The sequence below is a fragment of the Hyperolius riggenbachi genome, chromosome 2 (genome assembly GCF_040937935.1).
Source record: "Hyperolius riggenbachi isolate aHypRig1 chromosome 2, aHypRig1.pri, whole genome shotgun sequence".
NCBI lineage: Eukaryota > Metazoa > Chordata > Amphibia > Anura > Hyperoliidae > Hyperolius > Hyperolius riggenbachi.
In genome coordinates this window covers 468,129,690-468,152,284 of record NC_090647.1, presented here as the reverse complement: position 1 = coordinate 468,152,284, position 22,595 = coordinate 468,129,690, and the positions used below count along the sequence as shown (strand labels likewise).

Sequence of the window (22,595 nt, the reverse complement as noted above, 5' to 3'; positions counted from 1 at the left end):
CCATTTTCCGCTGATAAAACTAACAGAACTTTTCCTGCTGCGAAGATGAATTAGCGGCTGTCTCCCAGGAAATTCCTGTTGCCTCTTCTGGATTAACAGAGCTAGAATTTAGAAGAAAAAGCAATGAATATATTTTTTGCAGCGATACTGAAGTGAACCACACTGGGCCTGATTTACTAAGCAGAAAGTTTCAGGATCACTTTCCTACAGGCACTGATACAGTCACGTTCATTAAAGTGTACCAGAGATGTCGTAATAAAAAGATTTTATACTTACCTGGGGTTTCCTCCAGCCCTGATGCATCCCTCACCGTGCTCCCAAGTGTCTCCGTTCAGCTGCAATGAGTACTGGTAATCTGGCTAAGGCGCACCAGTCGGCTCCTCTACGCATGTGTGGAAGGGCTGCGCATGCACAGAGGAGCCAACTGGCCTGACTGAGCCAGATTACTGGGACTCATTGCGGCCAAATGGAAGTGCTTATTACGTTATCTCAGGTTTACTTTAAAGGCAATCTAAAGTGAGAGGAATACAGAGGCTGCCATCTTCATTCTCTAATAAACAATGCCAGTTGCCGGTTTTCTGTGCCGATGGTTTACAATACAATACAAACAACATTTGTAAAGCACTTTTCTCCCATAGGACTCAAAGGGCATAGATATGTCTCAAATCAATACAGGATTGCAGTCTGGACTGTGTTACAGAGGAAATAGGTGTTCATAAATGCCAGACTACACAGGTGGCTTTTCAGTTTGGACTTAAATGCTTCCAGGTAGGGAGATGTCCTGACTGGGTGTGCCATGGAGTTCCAGAGTGTAGGGGCAGCATGACGACCTCTGTCTCCAAAAGGTTTTGAGGTGGACTTTGGGGGTGACCAAGTTATTAGAGCCCTTTGATCTCAGATTGTAGGGGGTGAGATGCAGTTGCAACAAGTCCTTCAGGTATCCAGGGCCTGGATTGTGCAAGGATTTACATGTCAATGAGCCAATCTTAAACAGAATTCTCAATTTTTTTCGTTAGCCAGTTGAGTGAATGAAGAGTTGGTGTTATGTCTAAGTCACTGGCCCAGAATGAGCAAACTTTGGCTCTAGTATTAGAACTCCAGTGACTGCATGCTTGTTGCAGGTATGGGAATCGAAAACAACTAAAGCCAAAAGTTTAGCCAGGCAACTGGCAATGTTTATAATGGAATGAAGATGGCAGCAGGGGCATTGCTAGCCCCAAAGATCATTGGCACGTGCCCCGGATCTATTCTGGGGTACCCCGGATGTCCCCCCAGACAGAGTCATCAATCGGGAGTATGCTGGGTGCTGTAGTGCCTCTATGTGGGCATACTAGGTGCTGTGGTGCCATGCTGGGCGCTGTGATGCCTTTATGGGGGCATGCAGGGAGCTGTGGTTTTTCTATGGGGGCATGCTGGGAGTTGTGGTGCCTCAATGGAATGCCCATTGGAGCATGGGAAGGGGTCCACTAGAAGGTCAGGGAATGCAATGGAGGGAACTGCCAGATAACCTGAAGGCCAATTCTCACAGCAGAAAGTCAGACCAGCCAGCACAGAAGCTAGGTAACTCTGCCTAGTTACCGTATGTTTAATTGACACTGCCTATTTATGTGATATGCAGCATTTTGGGGTTTTTGTTGTTGTTGTTTTTTGAAGGGTGGGTTTCATCCAACATTTTGCTGGGCATGTCTACTTAGACTGCTGTTAAGTTCATGTAAATTTGGTTCCACCCATGACCACACCCACATTATGATGCATGGCCACACCCATTTTCCAGCTGGAGTGCCCAAAAGTGCTCCGGATCTCTTAGGATCCTAGCAACGCCCCTTAATGACAGCCTCCATATTTCTCTCACTTTAAGTTCCCTGTAAGCAAGATGCCATTACATTCTGCCCTGGCAGCAATGCAGTCATGATGTGTCGCTGTGCATATCAGAGCAACACATCATCTGCACATCAGAGCACTTTCATTGCCTGACAAGGTTAGGACAGGTGAGTATAGATCTACCTTAAATAATGTAACCGCTATCATTTTGCTATATGATGGCATCAAATGCATGGCACATAGACATCCATGATACTGTTCAGATGTATGTGTAGTAATTGCATGCGCTGACTTTGCATATTTTCTGGCAGTTACTGCAGCCATTGCCTGGAACAGAATGCCCAATTTGTGATGCCTGCACGTGACTTTATAAACATCATCATTGGACAGTCTTTTCTGAATCTGAAATTGGAAGTTATTTTTTTTCAGGTCATCACTGGAGCTGCAGTATCCACCTGGTAATCTAGGTATGTGCCTAGGGCCTGGCAGATGTCCATGGACCAGCCAACATCTCCTCTGATACAGTGTCCCCATTCACTTATAAAAATACTAGGCAGCAAGTGGGGAGGGGGCAAACCCTGCTACCTTGCCTCATGCCCCGATACACCTTAAAGAGGAACTCCAGTGAAAATAATGTAATAAAAAAAGTGCTTCATTTTTACAATAATTATGTATAAATGATTTAGGCAGTGTTTGCCCATTGTGAAAACTTTTAAATCCCTGATTTACATTCTGACATTTATTACATGGTGACATTTTTACTGTTGGCAGGTGGTGTCGCTGCTGTATGCTTTTTTGGCAGTTGGAAACAGCTGTAAACAGCTATTTCCCACAATGCAGCAAGGTTCACAGACAGGAAACTGCCAAGAGTACGTACTCAGAGTTTCTTGTGGGAGGCGTTTCACCACAATATCAGCCATACAGCGCCCCCTGATGGTCTGTTTGTGAAAAGGATTTCTCATGTAAAAGGGGGTATCAGTTCAATTCTTGGTCGGAGTTTCTCTTTAACTGATCTCATGGCAATAGGAAATCATCACCCCAGCATGCAGGTTTATAACAACAAAAAAGCATGCTTACCTGACACTGATTCTGATACTTTTTAGCTGGACGTCCGACTATATATATCTGAGCAGACGTCAGGCCAAGCACATTGTATACAGAAATGTCTTTCATTGATCCATAGGCTGCACTAATTTTAATGTGACACTGGAAAAAAAAACAAAAAGAGGTTGTTTTCTTTCTGGAAATGATGTCTTAATTGAAATGCAATTAAGCAGGAATATGGACAACAGTTAAACATAGTCAATTACATAGAATGCATTTAATAAATCAATATGTGACATTTGGGTTTTCATGAGCTGTATGCCAAAATCATCAATAAGAAAAACAATAAAAGGCTTGAACTACTTCAGTTGTGTGTAATGAATCTAAATATATATTAAAGTCTAGTGTGTATCAGTACATTACAGAAAATAATGAACTTTATCACAATATGCTAATTTTTTGAGAAGATCCTGTATATATATATATATATATATATATATATATATATATATATATATATATACATATATATATATATTTGGGGGGGGTTGTCCTCTAAACCTGGGTGTGTCTTATAGTCTAGAGCATCTTATAGTCTGAAAAATATGGCATTTATCCTACCTAGTAAAAGCCCTGGGATCTGCATCCATGGGCTGCGGTTGTTGCCTGCCGCCTAATTGACTAGTTGTACTTATTAACTATTTTTAACATTACCCAGTGCTGAATAATAGATAAAAAGGGAGACAGACATCAAGGTACAAGATCATGCCACAGGGTTTAAGTTTTAGAGACCACATAGTTCAAGGCCATTACCCAGGAAGGGTAACCAATGAAGGGGGTGCATGATCAAGTTGGATACACTGGGGGGAGGAGATCCTGCCAGAGGCTTACAATCTGAAGGTGGTATAAGCACCACAATGAATATTAGTGAACCACTAAGTCCTTCCGGCATTCTACACTTTACAGCTAAGTTGCCTCTCAATATCCTTCTCTTTGCTCCTGTCCTTATGCCAAGTTTCCAGCAAGCGACACATCACTGTTCACTCCTCATTTGGGTCAGACTCTTAGCTGGACTACGTTTTTCCTGCCTCTTCTCCTTTCTTTAAACAAGCATTCACAGGGATGTGTAAAGATTGTTAAAAGCCCTACAGCACCAGTAGATTTCTATTGTACTGACACTATAATGTCAAATACATTTACAATTGCTTGCATATACTGTAGTCATTAGTATACTCACTGTTTTGTTGACATATTGAATACAAAGAAAATACATGTACATTTCATTTAAAATGCAAGCCCCTTCTCCCATAAATCCAGTTGTTAACACAGCACATTACAACTTTTTATAGCAAAAATTAAGAACAGAACACATCAGTCTATCAGTCTAGACCAGGCATGGGCAAACTTGGCCCTCCAGCTGTTGAGAAACTACAAGTCCCACAATGCATTGCAGGAGTCTGACAGCCACAGTCATGACTCATAAAGGCAAATTCATTGTGGGATTTGTAGTTCCTTAACAGCTGGAGGGCCGAGTTTGCCCATGCCTGGTCTAGACTGCAACTGAAAACTCCACCTAAACATATAAAACAATTCAAAGCTTATTATAGTAGCCTGTTTGAAAGAAAAATATTTTAGGCTGATTTTAATATTCAAAGCAAAGGTAAAGTCAAGCATTCTCAATTATAAATCTACTCCTTCTCTGTCTTGAGACAGCTTCTTAATTAAATGTCAGCCCCTCGAGTTTTTATTCTTTCTCACTACCATGTATTTGAATTCCATTTGGTGTTCTGAGTGACCATGTGATTTCTTTGAGAGACTAAGGCTTTGTAAACCTTTTCTTGTTATATATCCTCTCACAAACTCTTGTTTTTAATCTCCTCTCTGCTTTGCCAGCATACTGGGCAGATCTGGTTCTCTCATGAAGCAAGGTGAAACATTTGCATCAGCCACAGAGATTACAGGGGCAGCGTGTTTGTACTGTGTGTTAACACTTACAGCATGCAGTCAGAGTAGGAGGAAAAGCGAGAGGAGAGCAAGCGAGGTGAAGAGGTCATCATTGGGGAAAAGCAACTTGCTGTGCTGTGTGAGGAGTCTGACGATGAGTGAGGATAGGGGAGGCAGGAGAGCAGCAGTGCTTCATTTGACTTGCACAGCAGAAGGGACTGCTGTCCTGACTGAGGAGGAATAAAAGGGACTGCCAACTGGCTGAGGGTGTCAGTTTGTTTGGGAGCCAGCCAGTCAGTGTGTAATCGTGTTAAGGGGGGGGGGGATATCATCACAAGTTTGCCTCAGACAGTGAAAAGTCTAGAACCAGCCCTGATACTGGACTACTCAAAGGCAGTCCAACATAGACTACACACTCTTTGATACCTGAACTACATCCATTAGAACTGGATACCACTGTATAGGACACAGTCCCCATATGACAGATCACCCCAAACAATGAAAAAAAGGGAGGGGAAGGAATATTACAAAACGAGACAATTTTAAGGTAAGAAAGACAAAACTAGAACAAAAATGAGCATGCAGTTTTGGAAAAGTGCTACAAATGCTTCAGAAATTGGTGGATTTAAAGTACTGAATGTGTAGAGATTTAAAAATACACAAGAAAGATCAATGTCAAGAAACACTTGAAACAAAAAGAAAAACCGAGAGCCCAATATAGTGCAGTAAGTCTAACAATTGTTGGCGAAATAATTAACAGATGTGGATATACTCACAAACACGGGTTACCACATAGGCAACCACTTGAAATGCAGGTGGGGAGCATTAGAACCTGACCCCACTCAGGTTTAAGAAGTCGCTCTCTGTAGATAGAAAGAAGGGGAAAGTCCCCTCCACCCAAGACTATATACAGTGCAAATTTGGACAGAGGCGCCAGGCAGGTTAAAATGATCTAAAAACAACTAAAAAGGAGGAGTACAGGTGGACTTACCTCCTGAAATTATGGACAATCGAGATTGTTCAAATCGCAAATAACAATTTATTTTGGCACTCCGTAACGCGTTTCGCAGGTATAACCCGCTTCATCAGGCAAGGAGTGCAAGCTCAAAAAAGTCCAATAGTGGCAATGCGCATTGACTTTTTTGAGCTTGCACTCCTTGCCTGATGAAGCGGGTTATACCTGCGAAACGCGTTACGGAGTGTACTCCTCCTTTTTAGTTGTTTTTAGATCATTTTAACCTGCCTGGCGCCTCTGTCCAAATTTGCACAATGTCAAGAAACACTTTGTGATGAATCAGGTAGAATCACAAAAGAAGAATTAGAGGATATAAGAAGAATCTATCCTCCTTATTCATGTTGTCGACTATATATAGTTTTGCATGCCAGATGTGTCGTTCAATCATTGCTTCTTTCAGCTATTGCTGAGGCAACAACATACAACAACTAATATAGCTATACAGTATATAACAAATCTAAAGAAATCAATGTTAGCCAAGTACAGCCCCTTACACCCCAAAACATAAAAAAAAAGTTAGGAGATCTTGATAAAATATAAATATCGAAAGTAGATAAAATATAATCTACAATATGATTAAACAGAGGAGTTGGGATTAAAGTGAACCTCCAGACTAATAATCTACTCAGCCAGCAGCACTGAAAAGCCTTGGTGTTTCTTTAAGAACTTTGTTTTTCTTACCCAAGCCTCATGTTTAGCTGCACAGAAGCTGAGCTCCGCCCATCAAAGAAACCTGTCCAGGAATTTCTCCCTTGATGCTGTGCAATGCATGATGGGATTTCTAATGTTGTTGTTCTCATTGCCCAGAGCATACAGCTGGGAGGGGTGATCAGGACAGTTGGAACTGTGTCTCGAGCTCCCTGTCACCTCATTTCAACCCAAAAGATGGCTGTCCCCATGAAATAACAAACATTTGCCTTTTTTTTTTTAAAACAGGGTGGGTAAGAGATTATATTATCTATCTATTTTAATTAACATATCTAATGTAACTTAATGACAGCATGTTTGTTTAGGCTGAAGTCCCTCTTTAAAGTAAACTTGTGAAATTAGAAATGGATACTTACCTTGAGAGAGGGAAGCATCTGGATTCTTCAGAGGCTTCCTCCGTCCTTCATGAGGCCGTTGCAGCACTGAGACCCCAGAGCAGAGGCTGCACCACACCTGCGCATCAGCACAGATTTGCTCAGGCTTTGACGAAGCCCAATTGGGTTCATGTTACTGTGCAAGCCTGAGTCATTGACAAACACTTGTCATCGGTTTTGTGAAGGGGACAGTGCTAGAACAGAACAATGGAGGAGGACAGGGAAAGCCTCTGGATTATCCAGAAGATTCTCTCTCCTAAGGGGAGTACCCATTTGGGGCACTTTGTTTCCCTACAAGTTTCCTTTAAAAAATTTTAGATGATCTAGATAAATTATACATAACAAAAATATAGGGATAGAGTATCATCTAAAGAGTAATTAAACAGAGGGGACAAAGGATTGGTATTGTAGCATGGGAGAAGATGGAATATCAAAAATCAAGCACCTCATCCCCTCAGAAGATCTGCCAACCTTAGTTCATGCCTTCATCACATCCCGACTGGACTACTGTAATGCTCTCTACACTGGCCTTCCAAAAAAGGTCTTGTACCGCCTACAGCTGATACAGAATACAGCTGCCAGACTGCTAACCAACCAACCCCGTCACTGCCACATAACGCCAGTCCTGCACTCTCTTCACTGGCTACCTATAGAATGGAGGGTCCTATTCAAGATCGGCCTACTGACATTTAAATCCCTGAATAATCTGGGCCCTGGATACATGAAAGATATGTTGCAGCTGCATAGGAATCCCCGCATTCTCAGATCCACAGGTTCTAATAATCTAGTCATACCCAGAGTCCACTTGGAAACTTTTGGTCCCAGAGCCTTCTGTCATGCTGCCCCTACGTTTTGGAACTCCCTACCTCAACAGATCAGGACTGCTCCATCCCTGGCCGTGTTTAAATCCAGACTGAAAACCCACCTGTTCAGTTTGGCATTTGCAGAATTATAACTTTTGTTGTGTGAATACTTCATCCTACTAAAAATAGTCCTATGGGAGAAAAGCGCTATAGAAATGTTATTGTATTGTATTGTATTGTATTATTATAATGTAATAATACATTATAAAACAACTCAGTAACAGGAATATGTATGAAGAGTTAAAATTTGATAATCCACACAAGTATAACAAAGAACAAGAAATTGTATTGAAGGAAGGTAAAGTTTCTCAATGTACAATTCCCCAAGATCCCTGCTATGTGTGTAACTCCCATGGCACATAAAGAAAACATTATGGACATCCATAATAATTACTGTAGGTATACAGTTAATAATGAACAGGAAATGAGATTCTGGGGCTTGAAGGATGCATTTTATGTACAGCAAATATTATGATGTTGTTGTATATAGTGATACCACATGAAGGAGGTGATGGAAAGAACTCTAGTGAAGACAAGAATGTTGAAAACTAAACAAAGTGAATTTTTATTAACACTATTGGATTTTAACTTTCATCATTTTTTTTTTTTTGGTTTCAGAATAAATATTTTACCGACAGAAGATTACATACCATATATTGTAATAATCAAAAAAGCACTGAGTGCATTTAAAACACCACTATGTAACATATTTATGAAATTAAAATAAAGTGTGCAATAACAAGAATATATGAATAAATATGATGAAATAGGTGACATAAGTTATCAATTTAAACCATGGCCGATTAATACATGAATGTTTATTTATACAGCAGGGGTTCGAAGTAAGGGCTGGTTCAGACGAGCGTTTTTGTGGCGTTTAACGCAGCGCTTCAGACGCAGCGTTTTTTGGGATCTACTGCCATCCCATGCAAGTGAATGGGAGCGTTTAGAGCTGGCTTTTGCAGGCTTTCATGGAAGCCTGGCAGTAGATCCCAGCGTTGCGTCTAGTCTCAAAAGCAACATGCTGCTTTCAGAGGCAGTAAACGCGAGGAAACAATAGCAGAGACCAGAACTGCTAGCCTTGAACGCTTTTCAAAAGCTTTCAAAAGCTAGCTTTTAAACGCTGGCGTTTAAACGCTGACGTTTGAACGCAATGCCAAGCAAAAGCTCAGCAGACGCCCGTGTGAACCAGCCCTAACTCTTATGCAGTTTATTTGTTATAACAATTGTATATGGAGTTTACATTTGAGTTCAATATAGATCAACATTTTTTTTATGTAAATATTTTTCCTGAGGAAGTCTGTTTAAAGATAGACATTTTTTAAAGAAAACCTGAACTGAATGTACCGTAAGTCAAAATAAGCATACACAAGTCATACTTACCTTCCATGTAGTCTACTCCTCGGTGTCTTTCTCCTGTCCCGCGTCCTGTTTGTTCACTGTGATCAAGGGGATTTTCCGTCCTCCATTTTGAAAATGGCCATTACCCATAACAGCTTTCTGGTCAGCACACAGTTAAACTGTAACATCGCCCACTTGAGCCATAGGGAAACATGGACATTACCGGGTACATCAGTTTTCCTCTCAGCTATAACTGACAGCAACTGATATTTTACTGACAGCAACGGATATATTTCAGATCTGACAAAATATTGTCAGAACTGGAAGGGATAATTGTCAGAAGAAAATGGTGAGCTTCTGAGAGGAACTGATGGCAAGGTAACTATGTAATGTTCATTTGAAGTTACCTCATGTGTTTATTTTAAATATTTTTACTCAGTACAGGTTCTCTTTAAGGACATGGACAGTTTGTATTTAACAGAATTGGCTAGAGAATGTCCCAAAGGGAGAAATGTATAGAATCAGAAGAACGTATACTGAAGATTTTTTTTTCATACAGGAAATAAAGGTTTAGAAAATGTTTAGTGAAAAAGGTTGCAAACGGAAAAGAGATGGAAAACAGGATACAAAAGTGGAAGGAAGAGAGAAAAAGCTTATCGGGAATGGTGGAGAGTGCAATAAAGCATTTGTGTTTATTACTGAATATAATAGGGATAGTTGAGATTAGAAAATTGGTAAAACACTGGAGGATATTGATCGGTGATCTAGTGTTAAGGCTGACATACACTGGTCGATTGCCACCAGATCGATTAACAGATAGATCCCTCTCAGATCGAATCTGATCAGAGAGGGATCTAATGGCTGCCCATACACTGCACACATTTCAGCATGAAATCGATTCACAACCTGTGGAGCTTCCGCTGCCTCTGACTGCCTCGCCACCCCTGCTCACCTGGCCAGCAGCATTACATCACCTGTCCGCCAGCGAGAGACCCAGGCCCATGCTGTCCCTTTCTCCGGCTGGCCTTCTTCTCCATCTTCTCTTCGCTTCCTGTCCCGACATGTGACAAGCCGGAAGTTCAAACAGTAAAGGGCGCTCTACTGTTTGAATTTCCCCTTCTCACAGGACGGGACAGGAAATGAAGAGAAGATGCAAAAGAAGACCAGCCGGAGAAAGGGACAGCACAGACCTGGGGACTCTCACCGGCGGACAGTTGATGTACTGCTGCGTCGGTCGTCGCCGCTAAAGATGCGCTCCGATGCTAAAGACGCGTCGGCGATCAAGCAAAATTTTTTGCCTGGACAGATCGACCGAATCAATTGATTTTGGATGGAAATTGGTCGATCAATCAGCATTTGTGTTATCGATTTCACAGCAGATTCGATCACAATGATGGAATCTGCTGTATATCAGCGGGAAATCGACATAGTCTATGGGCACCTTTCAAAGGAACACTGTCAGAGAAAGCCGAAATTATTTTTAGGACATCATCAGCTATATTCACTAAGAATCTGAGAAAACAAAACTTTTATCAACAGAGAAAAAGAAGCAAACAAGTAAAGCAAGGTAAGCTCCCTACCTCTTGCATGAGGTTTCGGAGAAATATTGTCTTCTGCCGCAAGGGGTCATGCACAAGGCCATCAGAGAAAAAGATCATTCCTTGGGGAAAGTTGTGTTGGGATAACCAGGAGACCACTCTTTGTTTCTGCATGTCAGGACGTCCTGTGATGTAAATTATTAGATAACCAAGATCTTGCCAGTGCCTGAAAGAAAAAGTGTTACAAGTATAAGAAAACAGAATTGCGCTTCCTTCTCTTCTCTCTAACAGGAGAAAATGGGCACTACATAGCAACTACAAATGCTATATGTTTGTTGTTGGAATGTCATGCAAAAATTTAGCAAATGTAGAGCTGTCCCATGGCAATGTTTAGCGATCCATTAGGACAGATCACTAAACTAGAGTCCTGCATCGGGTCGGGGGCCCGTGGGTTCCCTCAGGTTACCCGAAATGCGGGTCGGGTTCGGCACCTCGTTTTGATTCTAATCGGGTTGCGGGTAGTGAGATTATGTACGAAAATAGGTTTCACTTACTTAACAGCCTTCCAATGAGACTACCAATGTATATTTGATAATAAAATAGAAAAAGCGGGTCGCAGGTCTGGAGGCCTGCGGGTCGGGTGCAGGTACCAGAATCACCAGAAAGCGGGTTGCAGGTCGGCTGTGGGCAGTGGGGCTGCGGGTGCGGGTCTGAAAAATTAGACCCACTCAGGTCCCTACACTAAACAATAAATAAGACATCTAATTTCATATTGTTCTCTCCACCAGAGGGCACCATTTGCTCATCTGCTGCTTTTCATCTGTCCTCTCTTCATGAAGCCATTCCTCTGTACTACTCTACTGATCACTTAACGGTCGTTTGGATAACATATGTAGCATTACAATCCAATTCACCAAGGTTTTTCAGGGATGGAGAGCAGAACATAACTAGGATAATTTAGAAAACCTGTCTTGGGCTTATTAAACGTTGTCTTTTAGGAGGCATAAAGTTGTGATCCTCACTATGGGGTTGAAGCACAAAAAGTGTGGTAATATTGCTGTACACAGACAGCGCGTGGCAAGTTTACCCTTACTACCTACAGCATGTACCGCAAGTTACGCTATTAGCGCGATCCATGGTACTCGAGTAGCGCGATCGTTGCTACGACAACAAGAGTTACTTACAGTAAAGCTCATTAGTAATGCACGTTACCATAGCAATTCTCACACGATTCGAGTTCTGGGGGTCACGCTAATAGCGTAACTTGTGGTACACAGTGCCGGTAGTAAGGGTAAACATGCCTTATGCTGTCTGTGAATAGCAATATTACCACACTTTTGTGCATCAAGCCATACAACAGTTAATCCAGACAAGTTTTGCTGGATCACTTAGGTCAGGGCTGTAGTATTAATGCAAACCTAGGACCCTGGACCTGCCCGCATGGAGACAGTATTTTTTCCAGGGCCAGACTAAACACTAGGCGCACTAGGCATAAATTCTCTGAGAGGTGACTGTCACAGGTTCACCAACCTGCACTTACCATCCTGGAGCTGTGCTGCTTATTCAGCTCTCACTGTTCCCTTGACACTGGTGTCAGCACAGCTTCCTAATGGTGAGAAGGGAGAGAGGTGACTGCCAGGCCAGCTAGGGAATGGCGGCAGTCAGCACGCTTGCAGTAGGTAAACCTGCATTCAGGTCGGGATTGCAGATTTGGCTAGAGTGACAGAAGTTCTTTGCATATAGGTATAAATCCAGCCCTAAAATTCTTCCCATGCTTTTGTGTGAATCTCTTGAATGCAGACAGGGACTGATATGAAAGGTTTGATGTACTCTGTAAAGCACTGTGTACTATGGGGTATAGTGACAAGTTCATGTGGCCTGCATTATGTTTTATATTTCCACAGACATAACCACGTTAATATTTAGCACAATTACTAATGAATACATTACCTGACCACATCAACTGCTCCAGCTCTTACTTTCGGATCACTGCCCATGATGGACACGCTTGCTGCAAAGGATCCATCAATGCTGAAGACAACACATTCCATTCCTGGGGGGAGCACTGTGAGGTAACTCTGTGCACTGCTCTGGTCACCCCTATCAAATAATAAAACACATAAGAGATGGTTAATAACAGGAACATTGTTATTATACTACTGTAAAATAGAAAGAATATTAAGAGACCCGTTCAGGGAGCAACATGTAGTCAACACTGTGAGACAAGGGTTAGTACAGAGGCATGGATACCTTGCAGCACACGCACATGCATTAAAAGGGAAATAATAACATGGGATGCTAGCATAATACTGTCCCTGTTTAACTCTCTAGTAAAGCCGCATCTGGAATATGGATTTCAGTTCTGGGCACCACATTACAGGAAGCATAGTGCAGTTTTAGAGCAGGTGCAGAGACGAGCAAAAAAACTGATCAGAGGGAGGGAAGGCCTAACTTACCAGGAAAGGTTAGATAAACTGGGCTTATAAAGTCTGGAGAAAAGATGCATTAGAGAAGATCTACCGTAATTAACATGTATAAATACATCAGAGGGCAATATAAAAGCTTGGCGGATGAGCTTTTTGTCCTTAGGCTTATGCAAAGGGATAGGGGACATGATCTGTGCATAGAGGAAAAAAGTTTTAGCCATTTATTTAGCAAAGGGTTTTTTACAGTAGGAGTGATTAAGCTGTGGAATGCATTGCCACAGGAAGTAGTTATGGCAAATTCTATACCTGCATTTGACGGGGCTTACATGTTGTCATTTAAAGGGTAAAGTACAGGCATCTGAGGATCTCTTTATTAAAGGGGGCTCCCAGTTACCACCATAAACACCTCCAAGACCTATTCCCTACATGCCTGGTGGTAGTTACCCTCATCTCTAATGTATAGAGGTGAGGATAGACCTCTTCTTCCTGATATGGGCAGTGCTTTGAATGGGAGAGGGAGGGTTTGTCACTCCTCTTTTGCTGAGTACCCCATATCATGTATCATACAGGTTAGTATTGCAATCATCAAAGGTCCGCACCATCCAATTTTCAAGTTTCAAGTTTCTTTATTTATAGCTCTTATAAAAAGACATGATTAAAAGCAAATCTGCATGATGATGACGCACAGGCGTTTCGATACTTCTTTCTCAAATCATTGCAGCATCTGACAATACATTACACACCACACACATCTTATATAGGTCTCAAGTGGACCTGATGGAAGACTTACAATTTGCATATTCATGAGTGAACTCTACCATAGGCTGTAAACACTATCTTTAGATTTTCACAAACAAATCATTAGGCACAATTAAAAACCCAATTTCGCTCTTTAATTCACATTTCAAAAATTTAAAACCACTCTCCAATGTCTTATTTGCTGTTTTTAGCTCCTCGGGAGAAAAAATTATCATATTGTGGGACACTCAACCAATCACCAGTACGCCTACAACGTCCGCCTAAGACTACATAAATACGCAATAAAATACGCATGTACGCGTACGTCATAGCCAATCATAATCATGCCTACAACGTCCGCAAAAAGACTGTTGACGCGTCGCATGCGTACATATGTACGCGTACAGTCAAGACAAGCGTAAAAACGTCCGCAAAGCGACATTTAACGCGTAAAAAACGCGAGAAAAACGCGCAAAAATGCAAAGGAACACACAAAAAACGCGAAAAAAACGCGTAATCAAAACCGTAAAGTTCCAAAAAACGGCACATTGATTGAAAAATGTCTCCACACATGACAACCATCTCCCAACTAAACCTCCATCTATTCAACTCAAGATACGTTATATAATAAGTTTACAAATATCGTATTCACGATTTAACCCCTTGGGTTCCAAGGTATCAAGTCTTTTTATCCAAAAATACTCCCTTTTTAACAACTCCTTTAGTCTGTCACCTCCCCTCCTCTGCGGTGGCACTCCTTCCAAAACATGTACCCTCAATTGGGACACACTGTGTCCAAATTTACAAAAATGCTCGGAAACAGTCAGTTCCAAATTCTTAGTCCTAATATTCGACTTATGTGAAGCAATTCTGTCCCTGAGGCACTGGGTGGTTTGACCCACATATCCAGTGCCACAGGGACATTTCAGCAAATAGACTACATATCTTGATTCACATGTATAGTATCCATTAATTTTAAATTTCGACCCTCTACTTGGATGTGTAAATGTGTCCCCTTTCACAATGTGACCACAGAGGTGACACCCAAGACAGGGAAACGTTCCCCTCCTGGCAGTCACTCCTGCAGTCTCCGTACCAATGTCCCCTCTAACCATCCTATCCCTCAGAGATGGTGCTCTTTTGAAGGACAGGAGTGGATGCACATGAAACTCACGTATTGTGGGCAATCCCTGTTTCAGCATTGGCCAGTGTCTATTGACTATAGCACCTATTCTTTCCGACAATACATTGTAAGTAGTAACCAATAGGATTCTTTCCCTAATATCTGCCCTTCCATTTCTCAGTGTGGTTTTCTGTACCCCAAATCTTCCTCTGCAAGCTCTCATATCAAAATCTTTTTCCAAACATATAGCTGGGTAACCCCTTGCCAGAAATTTATATTTCATTTCTTTCACCCTTTGTTCTCTCAACTCCGGGTTATTTACAATTCTTTCAACTCTCTGGAATTGACCCTTGGGGATATTTAATTTAACCTGAGGGGTATGAAAGCTGGCAAAGTGAAGAACTGAGTTCCTATCTGTGGGTTTCACAAAAAGATCTGTCTCCAATCTACCCTCCTTTTTGACCACCCAAGTGTCAAGGAAGCTAACTCTCTCATAATCGCAATGAACTGTCAGGACAATTTCGGGACATTTTGCATGCAACTCTTCAACGAAGGAGTCTAGGCTCGAACGTGGCCCCGCCCACAAACAAAAAATGTTGTCAATATATCGACGCCAAAAAAGGGCATGTTTACATAAAATATTGCTAGAGAAAACAAAAGCCTCCTCAAATAAACCCATAAATAAATTAGCATAGGATGGGGCCACGTTCGAGCCCATTGCCGTACCCCTTCGCTGTACATAAAAATAATCTCCAAAAAGAAAATAATTTTTTCTCAATACAATTTCCAACAAAGTAATCAAAAACTTTCTTTCAGCAACAGAGAAATCAGTATGAACCTCTAAATAGTATCTAATTGCCTCCACACCCCCTTCATGGGGTATGGACGTATACAAGGCACCAACATCCATGGTTACAAGTAATACTTCCTGTTCTACATTTTCAATTTGTCTAATATCCTGCAAGAAATGTCCCGTATCCCTAATATAGGAATCTAGTGTAAGAACAATTGGCCTCAATATCTTATCTAAGAATATGGAGATATTAGAAAAAACGGAATCTATACTAGACACTATGGGCCTCCCAGGGGGATCTTTCAACCTTTTGTGAATTTTGAACCCACAGATAGGAACTCAGTTCTTCACTTTGCCAGCTTTCATACCCCTCAGGTTAAATTAAATATCCCCAAGGGTCAATTCCAGAGAGTTGAAAGAATTGTAAGTAACCCGGAGTTGAGAGAACAAAGGGTGAAAGAAATGAAATATAAATTTCTGGCAAGGGGTTACCCAGCTATATGTTTGGAAAAAGATTTTGATATGAGAGCTTGCAGAGGAAGATTTGGGGTACAGAAAACCACACTGAGAAATGGAAGGGCAGATATTAGGGAAAGAATCCCATTGGTTACTACTTACAATGTATTGTCGGAAAGAATAGGTGCTATAGTCAATAGACACTGGCCAATGCTGAAACAGGGATTGCCCACAATACGTGAGTTTCATGTGCATCCACTCCTGTCCTTCAAAAGAGCACCATCTCTGAGGGATAGGATGGTTAGAGGGGACATTGGTACGGAGACTGCAGGAGTGACTGCCAGGAGGGGAACGTTTCCCTGTCTTGGGTGTCACCTCTGTGGTCACATTGTGAAAGGGGACACATTTACACATCCAAGTAGAGGGTCGAAATTTAAAATTAATGGATACTATACATGTGAATCAAGATATGTAGTCTATTTGCTGAAATGTCCCTGTGGCACTGGATATGTGGGTCAAACCACCCAGTGCCTCAGGGACAGAATTGCTTCACATAAGTCGAATATTAGGACTAAGAATTTGGAACTGACTGTTTCCGAGCATTTTTGTAAATTTGGACACAGTGTGTCCCAATTGAGGGTACAGGTTTTGGAAGGAGTGCCACCGCAGAGGAGGGGAGGTGACAGACTAAAGGAGTTGTTAAAAAGGGAGTATTTTTGGATAAAAAGACTTGATACCTTGGAACCCAAGGGGTTAAATCGTGAATACGATATTTGTAAACTTATTATATAACGTATCTTGAGTTGAATAGATGGAGGTTTAGTTGGGAGATGGTTGTCATGTGTGGAGACATTTTTCAATCAATGTGCCGTTTTTTGGAACTTTACGGTTTTGATTACGCGTTTTTTTCGCGTTTTTTGTGTGTTCCTTTGCATTTTTGCGCCTTTTTCTCGCGTTTTTTACGCGTTAAATGTCGCTTTGCGGACGTTTTTACGCTTGTCTTGACTGTACGCGTACATATGTACGCATGCGACGCGTCAACAGTCTTTATGCGGACGTTGTAGGCATGATTATGATTGGCTATGACGTACGCGTACATGCGTATTTTATTGCGTATTTATGTAGTCTTAGGCGGACGTTGTAGGCGTACTGGTGATTGGTTGAGTGTCCCACAATATGATAATTTTTTCTCCCGAGGAGCTAAAAACAGCAAATAAGACATTGGAGAGTGGTTTTAAATGTTTGAAATGTGAATTAAAGAGCGAAATTGGGTTTTTAATTGTGCCTAATGATTTGTTTGTGAAAATCTAAAGATAGTGTTTACAGCCTATGGTAGAGTTCACTCATGAATATGCAAATTGTAAGTCTTCCATCAGGTCCACTTGAGACCTATATAAGATGTGTGTGGTGTGTAATGTATTGTCAGATGCTGCAATGATTTGAGAAAGAAGTATCGAAACGCCTGTGCGTCATCATCATGCAGATTTGCTTTTAATCATGTCTTTTTATAAGAGCTATAAATAAAGAAACTTGAAACTTGAAAATTGGATGGTGCGGACCTTTGATGATTGCTGTGGATTCCCTGTGACTCCAGGGGTGGTCTCTGCACGCCAAACCCATTGGTGCAACAACGCTGGTTCTGATTGTCATACAGGTTAGTATGGCATAGGCCCACACTGGTCAGCTCAGCCATCATGGCTATACTATTAATAAAACCTTTGGGAGGGGACTACATCAATTGTTTATGTATATTTGAAAGAGTTTTTCTTTAGCCCATTGTCCGCTATGCATTGCTGAACCAGACAGTGTATGGCTCTGCCATTCTGAACAATTTCACCCTGCATGGTCCATGGCTAGGACCTTGCAGTACAGAATGTCTTTCCTGTCTCCTGCCAAGCCCCTGTCCATGTCAAGCACAAGGGACCTATCACCCATCTCCAATTCCCTGGAGGAGGTAGGGAACGGCAGGCCAAGTGGAGGTGCAACTGACATCAGGAGAGTGTCACTTTTTTTAAATTTGCAACATGGCAACATCAAGTCAATAGAAATAACACCTGGTTTCCCAGAATGCTCTGAGAGGAAAATTCTGCATAATAAACAGCCTAGGCTAAAAATTGAAAAGGCAGAGCTACATACCAATATACAGCAATATATGGATATAGGATGCTGAAACCAGAAAAGGAGTTGTCAGGGGAAATATAGTAAAATGCATGGTACTTACCGGGGACTTCCTTCAGCCCCAAGCTCCCAGGACCTCCCTTGCCGCAGCTCTGCCCGCAGCCGTTTGCCGAAGCTCCGACCCGGTCCCCGGCGATGACGTCAGAGCGACATGGAGGTCGCTCTGTACTGCGCCTGCGCGATCGGCGCTGTCAATCACCGCCACGTGGGCCGGAGCGGACTGCGCAGGCACAGTAGTTCTGTGCCTGCGCAGTCCGCTCCGGCCCATGTGGCGATGATTGACAGCGCCGATCGCGCAGGCGCAGTACAGAGCGACCTCCAAATGAAAATACATGAACTATATTGACCATATTCTCCCCCTCTGCTCTCAGAAATATGTAGAAAAATTTATTGTGCCAGGAAAACTTTCATGGCTATAATTTGCTTATGTTTACTATATTCCTGACAAGTTACTGACAAGACAGAAGCTGTCGCTTCCATCCTTAAAAATTAACTCTTTCAGGCAGCAAAATAAAACAAGTAAAATACCCTGGTTATTAATATGTTTAGTACTGTATATACACATGTTTAGCTCATCATGTCACATGTCGCCTCAGGTACACTTTAAACAGAGACCTCAGGGGCGTTGAATACGGAACATGACACTCATATTCCCAAATGCTTTGCTGTTAGTTTGATATGTGCCTTCAGCAGTTTTTAAAACATACATTCCATTGTTTTAAATGGGCAAAAAGGAACATCTTTTTTACATAAATATTTAAGTGAAGAACAAGTCCCATGTGTCATGGTGAGAGGTCCATACAGGCTAAAGGTCCATGAGGGATTCATAAGGAAGATTCAGCCTTTCTTCCCTTAATAGTATTACATGCAATCATATAGTATGTATACCATTATTAGCTCTGGATGGGTGAGCACTCATTTCTGCCATTGTTGTCCTTTCCTCTGTATTCAGTTTATATCTGTTGGCTTATTTTATCAAACCTACCATACACAATTCACTTTTAAAAGCAATCGACCTGATTATTCCAGCACATCCGATCAGGAGGAAATTATGGATGTGTGTTTTGGCTTTCAGGGACATAAATTAATGATTTACATATTCAATAGTGATGCATCATGGGAGATTTTCATTGCTCACATAAAGCTGAATGATTGCAAATACCTTCACTTTAAAAAAAAAAAAATATTTAGATTTAACATAACATTTTTAGTAAGGTATTCTCTTTAGCTCCTTGCACAATCCGTATTGTAACAATTAAATAATTTGTGTATTTGCACAGTCGGTATAAAGAGCTCGAAAAGCAACCACTGGGATGCAAAAGGGGAAGGAAGAATTTTATTCAAAAAGCTTAATTGTCTCTAAAAGAACAGCTGATATACCTAATCATTCCTGACCAGTAAAAGTACTAAAGGTAGAAAATGAGTATAATAGCAAGGTAATTGGTATACTTTAATGGAGGTCTGAACTGTCACCTCCCGTCTTGCTTCTACTTTGAGATTACTTTATTTATTAATTTTTTTCAGACTGGGACGAAATAACCGATACACAGCTTATAGCCTTCGGGAAGGTCTTACCCTAACAGAGCACTGTTTCCTGTAACATTGCAGCAAATGAAGCACCAGCATGCTATGTCAACCACACATGACTCTGATGTACTCAAGGCCATTGTACTGGAGTCTCATCATGGCTGTGGCTGTGTGTATTAGGTAATAATATTAACAAAGTATAGACCTTCACATCTTGCATCTCAGCCTTGTGAAAGCTGGATAGCATTCAAACAAGCCCCGAAACAATTCTCAAAATGAAAAAAAAAAATCCTAGCTAGTGTCCAAAGAAGCCACTAAATTCACTAAAGAACAATAAGCTAGGAAATATTGTTCATTGTTATTTTTTTCTTTATACCTGAACACCGTGTATAACATGTCCTTCAAACCGCTTAATGTTTGCGTACACATCACCCTCAGTTTAAATAACTAGCCAGATTAAATATGTAAGGCCCGGTTCACACTGCACGCGTTCCCATCCGTGTTTCGGGAACGCGTGCAGGAGGCAGACACGCACAACATTAGACAGTGCATAGACTGCACTGTCTGATGTTCACATTGCATGCGTTCCGGACCAGTGCGTTCCGGGAACGCATGCTGCACGCGTTTTTTCCAGAAACACGCGGCTGTCCCATTCACTTCAGTGAATGGGATCAGCCACACAACGCATACAAATGCGGAAGGAGTGCATTCGCATGTGTTGCGTTCCGAACGCACGGCCGTCTGCGTTTGCTAATGTGAACAGGGCCTAAAATATACCTTAAATGTTCTATTTTAAATAGTAATACAATGTACAACATTTAAAGAAGAACTTCATGAAAGTTGTTATGGTCTCTGAGGAAGGTAACTGTAATGTTGGAAATTACACCAAGTGAAAAGCAGGACTTTGTTGCAAGGTGATACTTTCCATCGTTAACAGGGCTGCAGAAATGTCAGGAGGACATAGCCTCTTTGGATTTTTGGAAAGTGAAACGCTCTATCTATACCATGGTAAATGAAACAGAGGCTGCCGGAGAATTCTGGCCCAAATGGGCTACCTTATTAATAGACACTAAACTAAAGCCGTTACTATTGTGTTTTTGTTTTTTACTTTAGTTTTAAGAAGTTTGAATAGTTGTTACAAACTTGTCAGCGCTATGTCTAAGAAGGAAAGAAACTAATCTGTAGGGGAAAAAGTTGATAATGACTTCTTCTTTTGGAAACCTCACCATTCCCTAATCCTAGTCTTCTATTCTGTCAGGATTGATGTCACCAATGGTCCTGATGGTCAAGTCTGTGCTAACTGTCTACATCTAGGGGGGAGCTTTAACGAAGACACAGGCTTTTGCTGTAGTGTGTACAGTATACAGCAGGGATACAAGTCTACCATGCACTACCAGTATGAAGTAGCCTAGCATATCAACAATTGCTCATTCTGTCGCTAAACCTTCTGGACACCGCAGCCGTGTCAGTCAAAGCCACCCTACAGAGCACAGAGCATTAAGGTGCTGGAAAAGAAGGCAGGACTGGTGGTCATCTTGGGTTTAGAACGTCAAATATTTCTCCACCAAGACAGTAACACGAAAGGGGATAAAGGTAACAAGAGGAGATTGAATAAGGCCTGGAGGCAGCCTTCCTGTGCACCCCCCCCCCACACACACACACACACACACGCACACACGTTAGATATGAGTCAGCTGCTGGAGTTTCACTTTATTTCCATAAAAAAAAATGTTTTGTTTGCATCCGTCTCCATCATGCATGGAGAGATTGCCTAATTTCTTGTCTGGGGGAAGTGGTGGGAATACTTGCACATAGGTGTACATTACTGCAATAAAAGCAGGACCAAATGTGGTAAGATTGATCAAATTTGTGCAATAAAGACTGACAGGTGTATGGCCGCTTTAGGCAAAGTCCCCATACATTTCATGAAGACGCGACTCTTGGATGCATATGAACATAAGGTGCTAGACCCAGAAGTTAAGCACGATTGATGCAGAGCACCAGTCACAGATTAATTGATGGCAAGTGCAGACATATACTGTAAATGAAAGAGGAGCTGTAGAGAAAATAAAATAATACAATTTCATAATTTATTTGCAATATTCATTAATAAATTAAAATAGTCAGTGTTTGCCCATTGTAAAACATTTCCACTCCCAGATTTACATTCTGAAATTTATGACAGGTGACAGCATATTTAGTCCTGTCAGGTGATCTCTGCAGAATGTTTGTTTACTGAGAGGTCAGAAGCCAGTACAAAATATACCTGGCCTCCAGATTGCTCTGGGAGGAGAATTTTGCTTATCGAATCAGCCTAGGCCAAGCATCACTGGGAGGGCAGCACTACATATCAATATACAGCAATATACAGATATGGGAAGTGTTTCTGATTCTAAAATAAGGAAATAACTGTAAAAGTACGTATCCTGAATAATTTACTGCATTCTACTTTCTGTCACTGCAGTGTCTCTTTAAAGCTCTATACAGCTCTGAGTTACTAACGCCCTCTATGATCAAAGATCTGTGTTACTGCAAAGCTCTAACAGCTTCAAATACCATAAATCAATATATTCAACTTGGTTTCAATTATGAATACTCGCAGATAAAACATTCATAAAACACTTGAAACAAAATTCCTCCTTTGATTTAAGAAGAAAGTTCCCTCCCATCCTCACTCTAAACATATATATGTTCCTAGTTCCAGAG

The 22,595-nt window shown here is 41.4% G+C and overlaps 1 protein-coding gene across 12 annotated transcripts in view; it reads right to left on the bottom strand.

Moving 5' to 3' along the window:
* PITPNM3 (PITPNM family member 3) overlaps positions 1-22,595 on the bottom strand; it is a 913,937-nt gene that overhangs the window by 10,623 nt on the left and 880,719 nt on the right. For all 12 annotated transcript variants that reach the window (XM_068270198.1, XM_068270206.1, XM_068270199.1 and 9 more), the window contains 3 exons: positions 12,599-12,748; positions 10,691-10,874; positions 2,899-3,027 (listed from right to left, as the gene is read on the bottom strand). In XM_068270198.1, the coding sequence (XP_068126299.1) occupies positions 2,899-3,027; positions 10,691-10,874; positions 12,599-12,748 (463 nt within the window). The remainder of the gene's footprint in view (positions 1-2,898; positions 3,028-10,690; positions 10,875-12,598; positions 12,749-22,595) is intronic.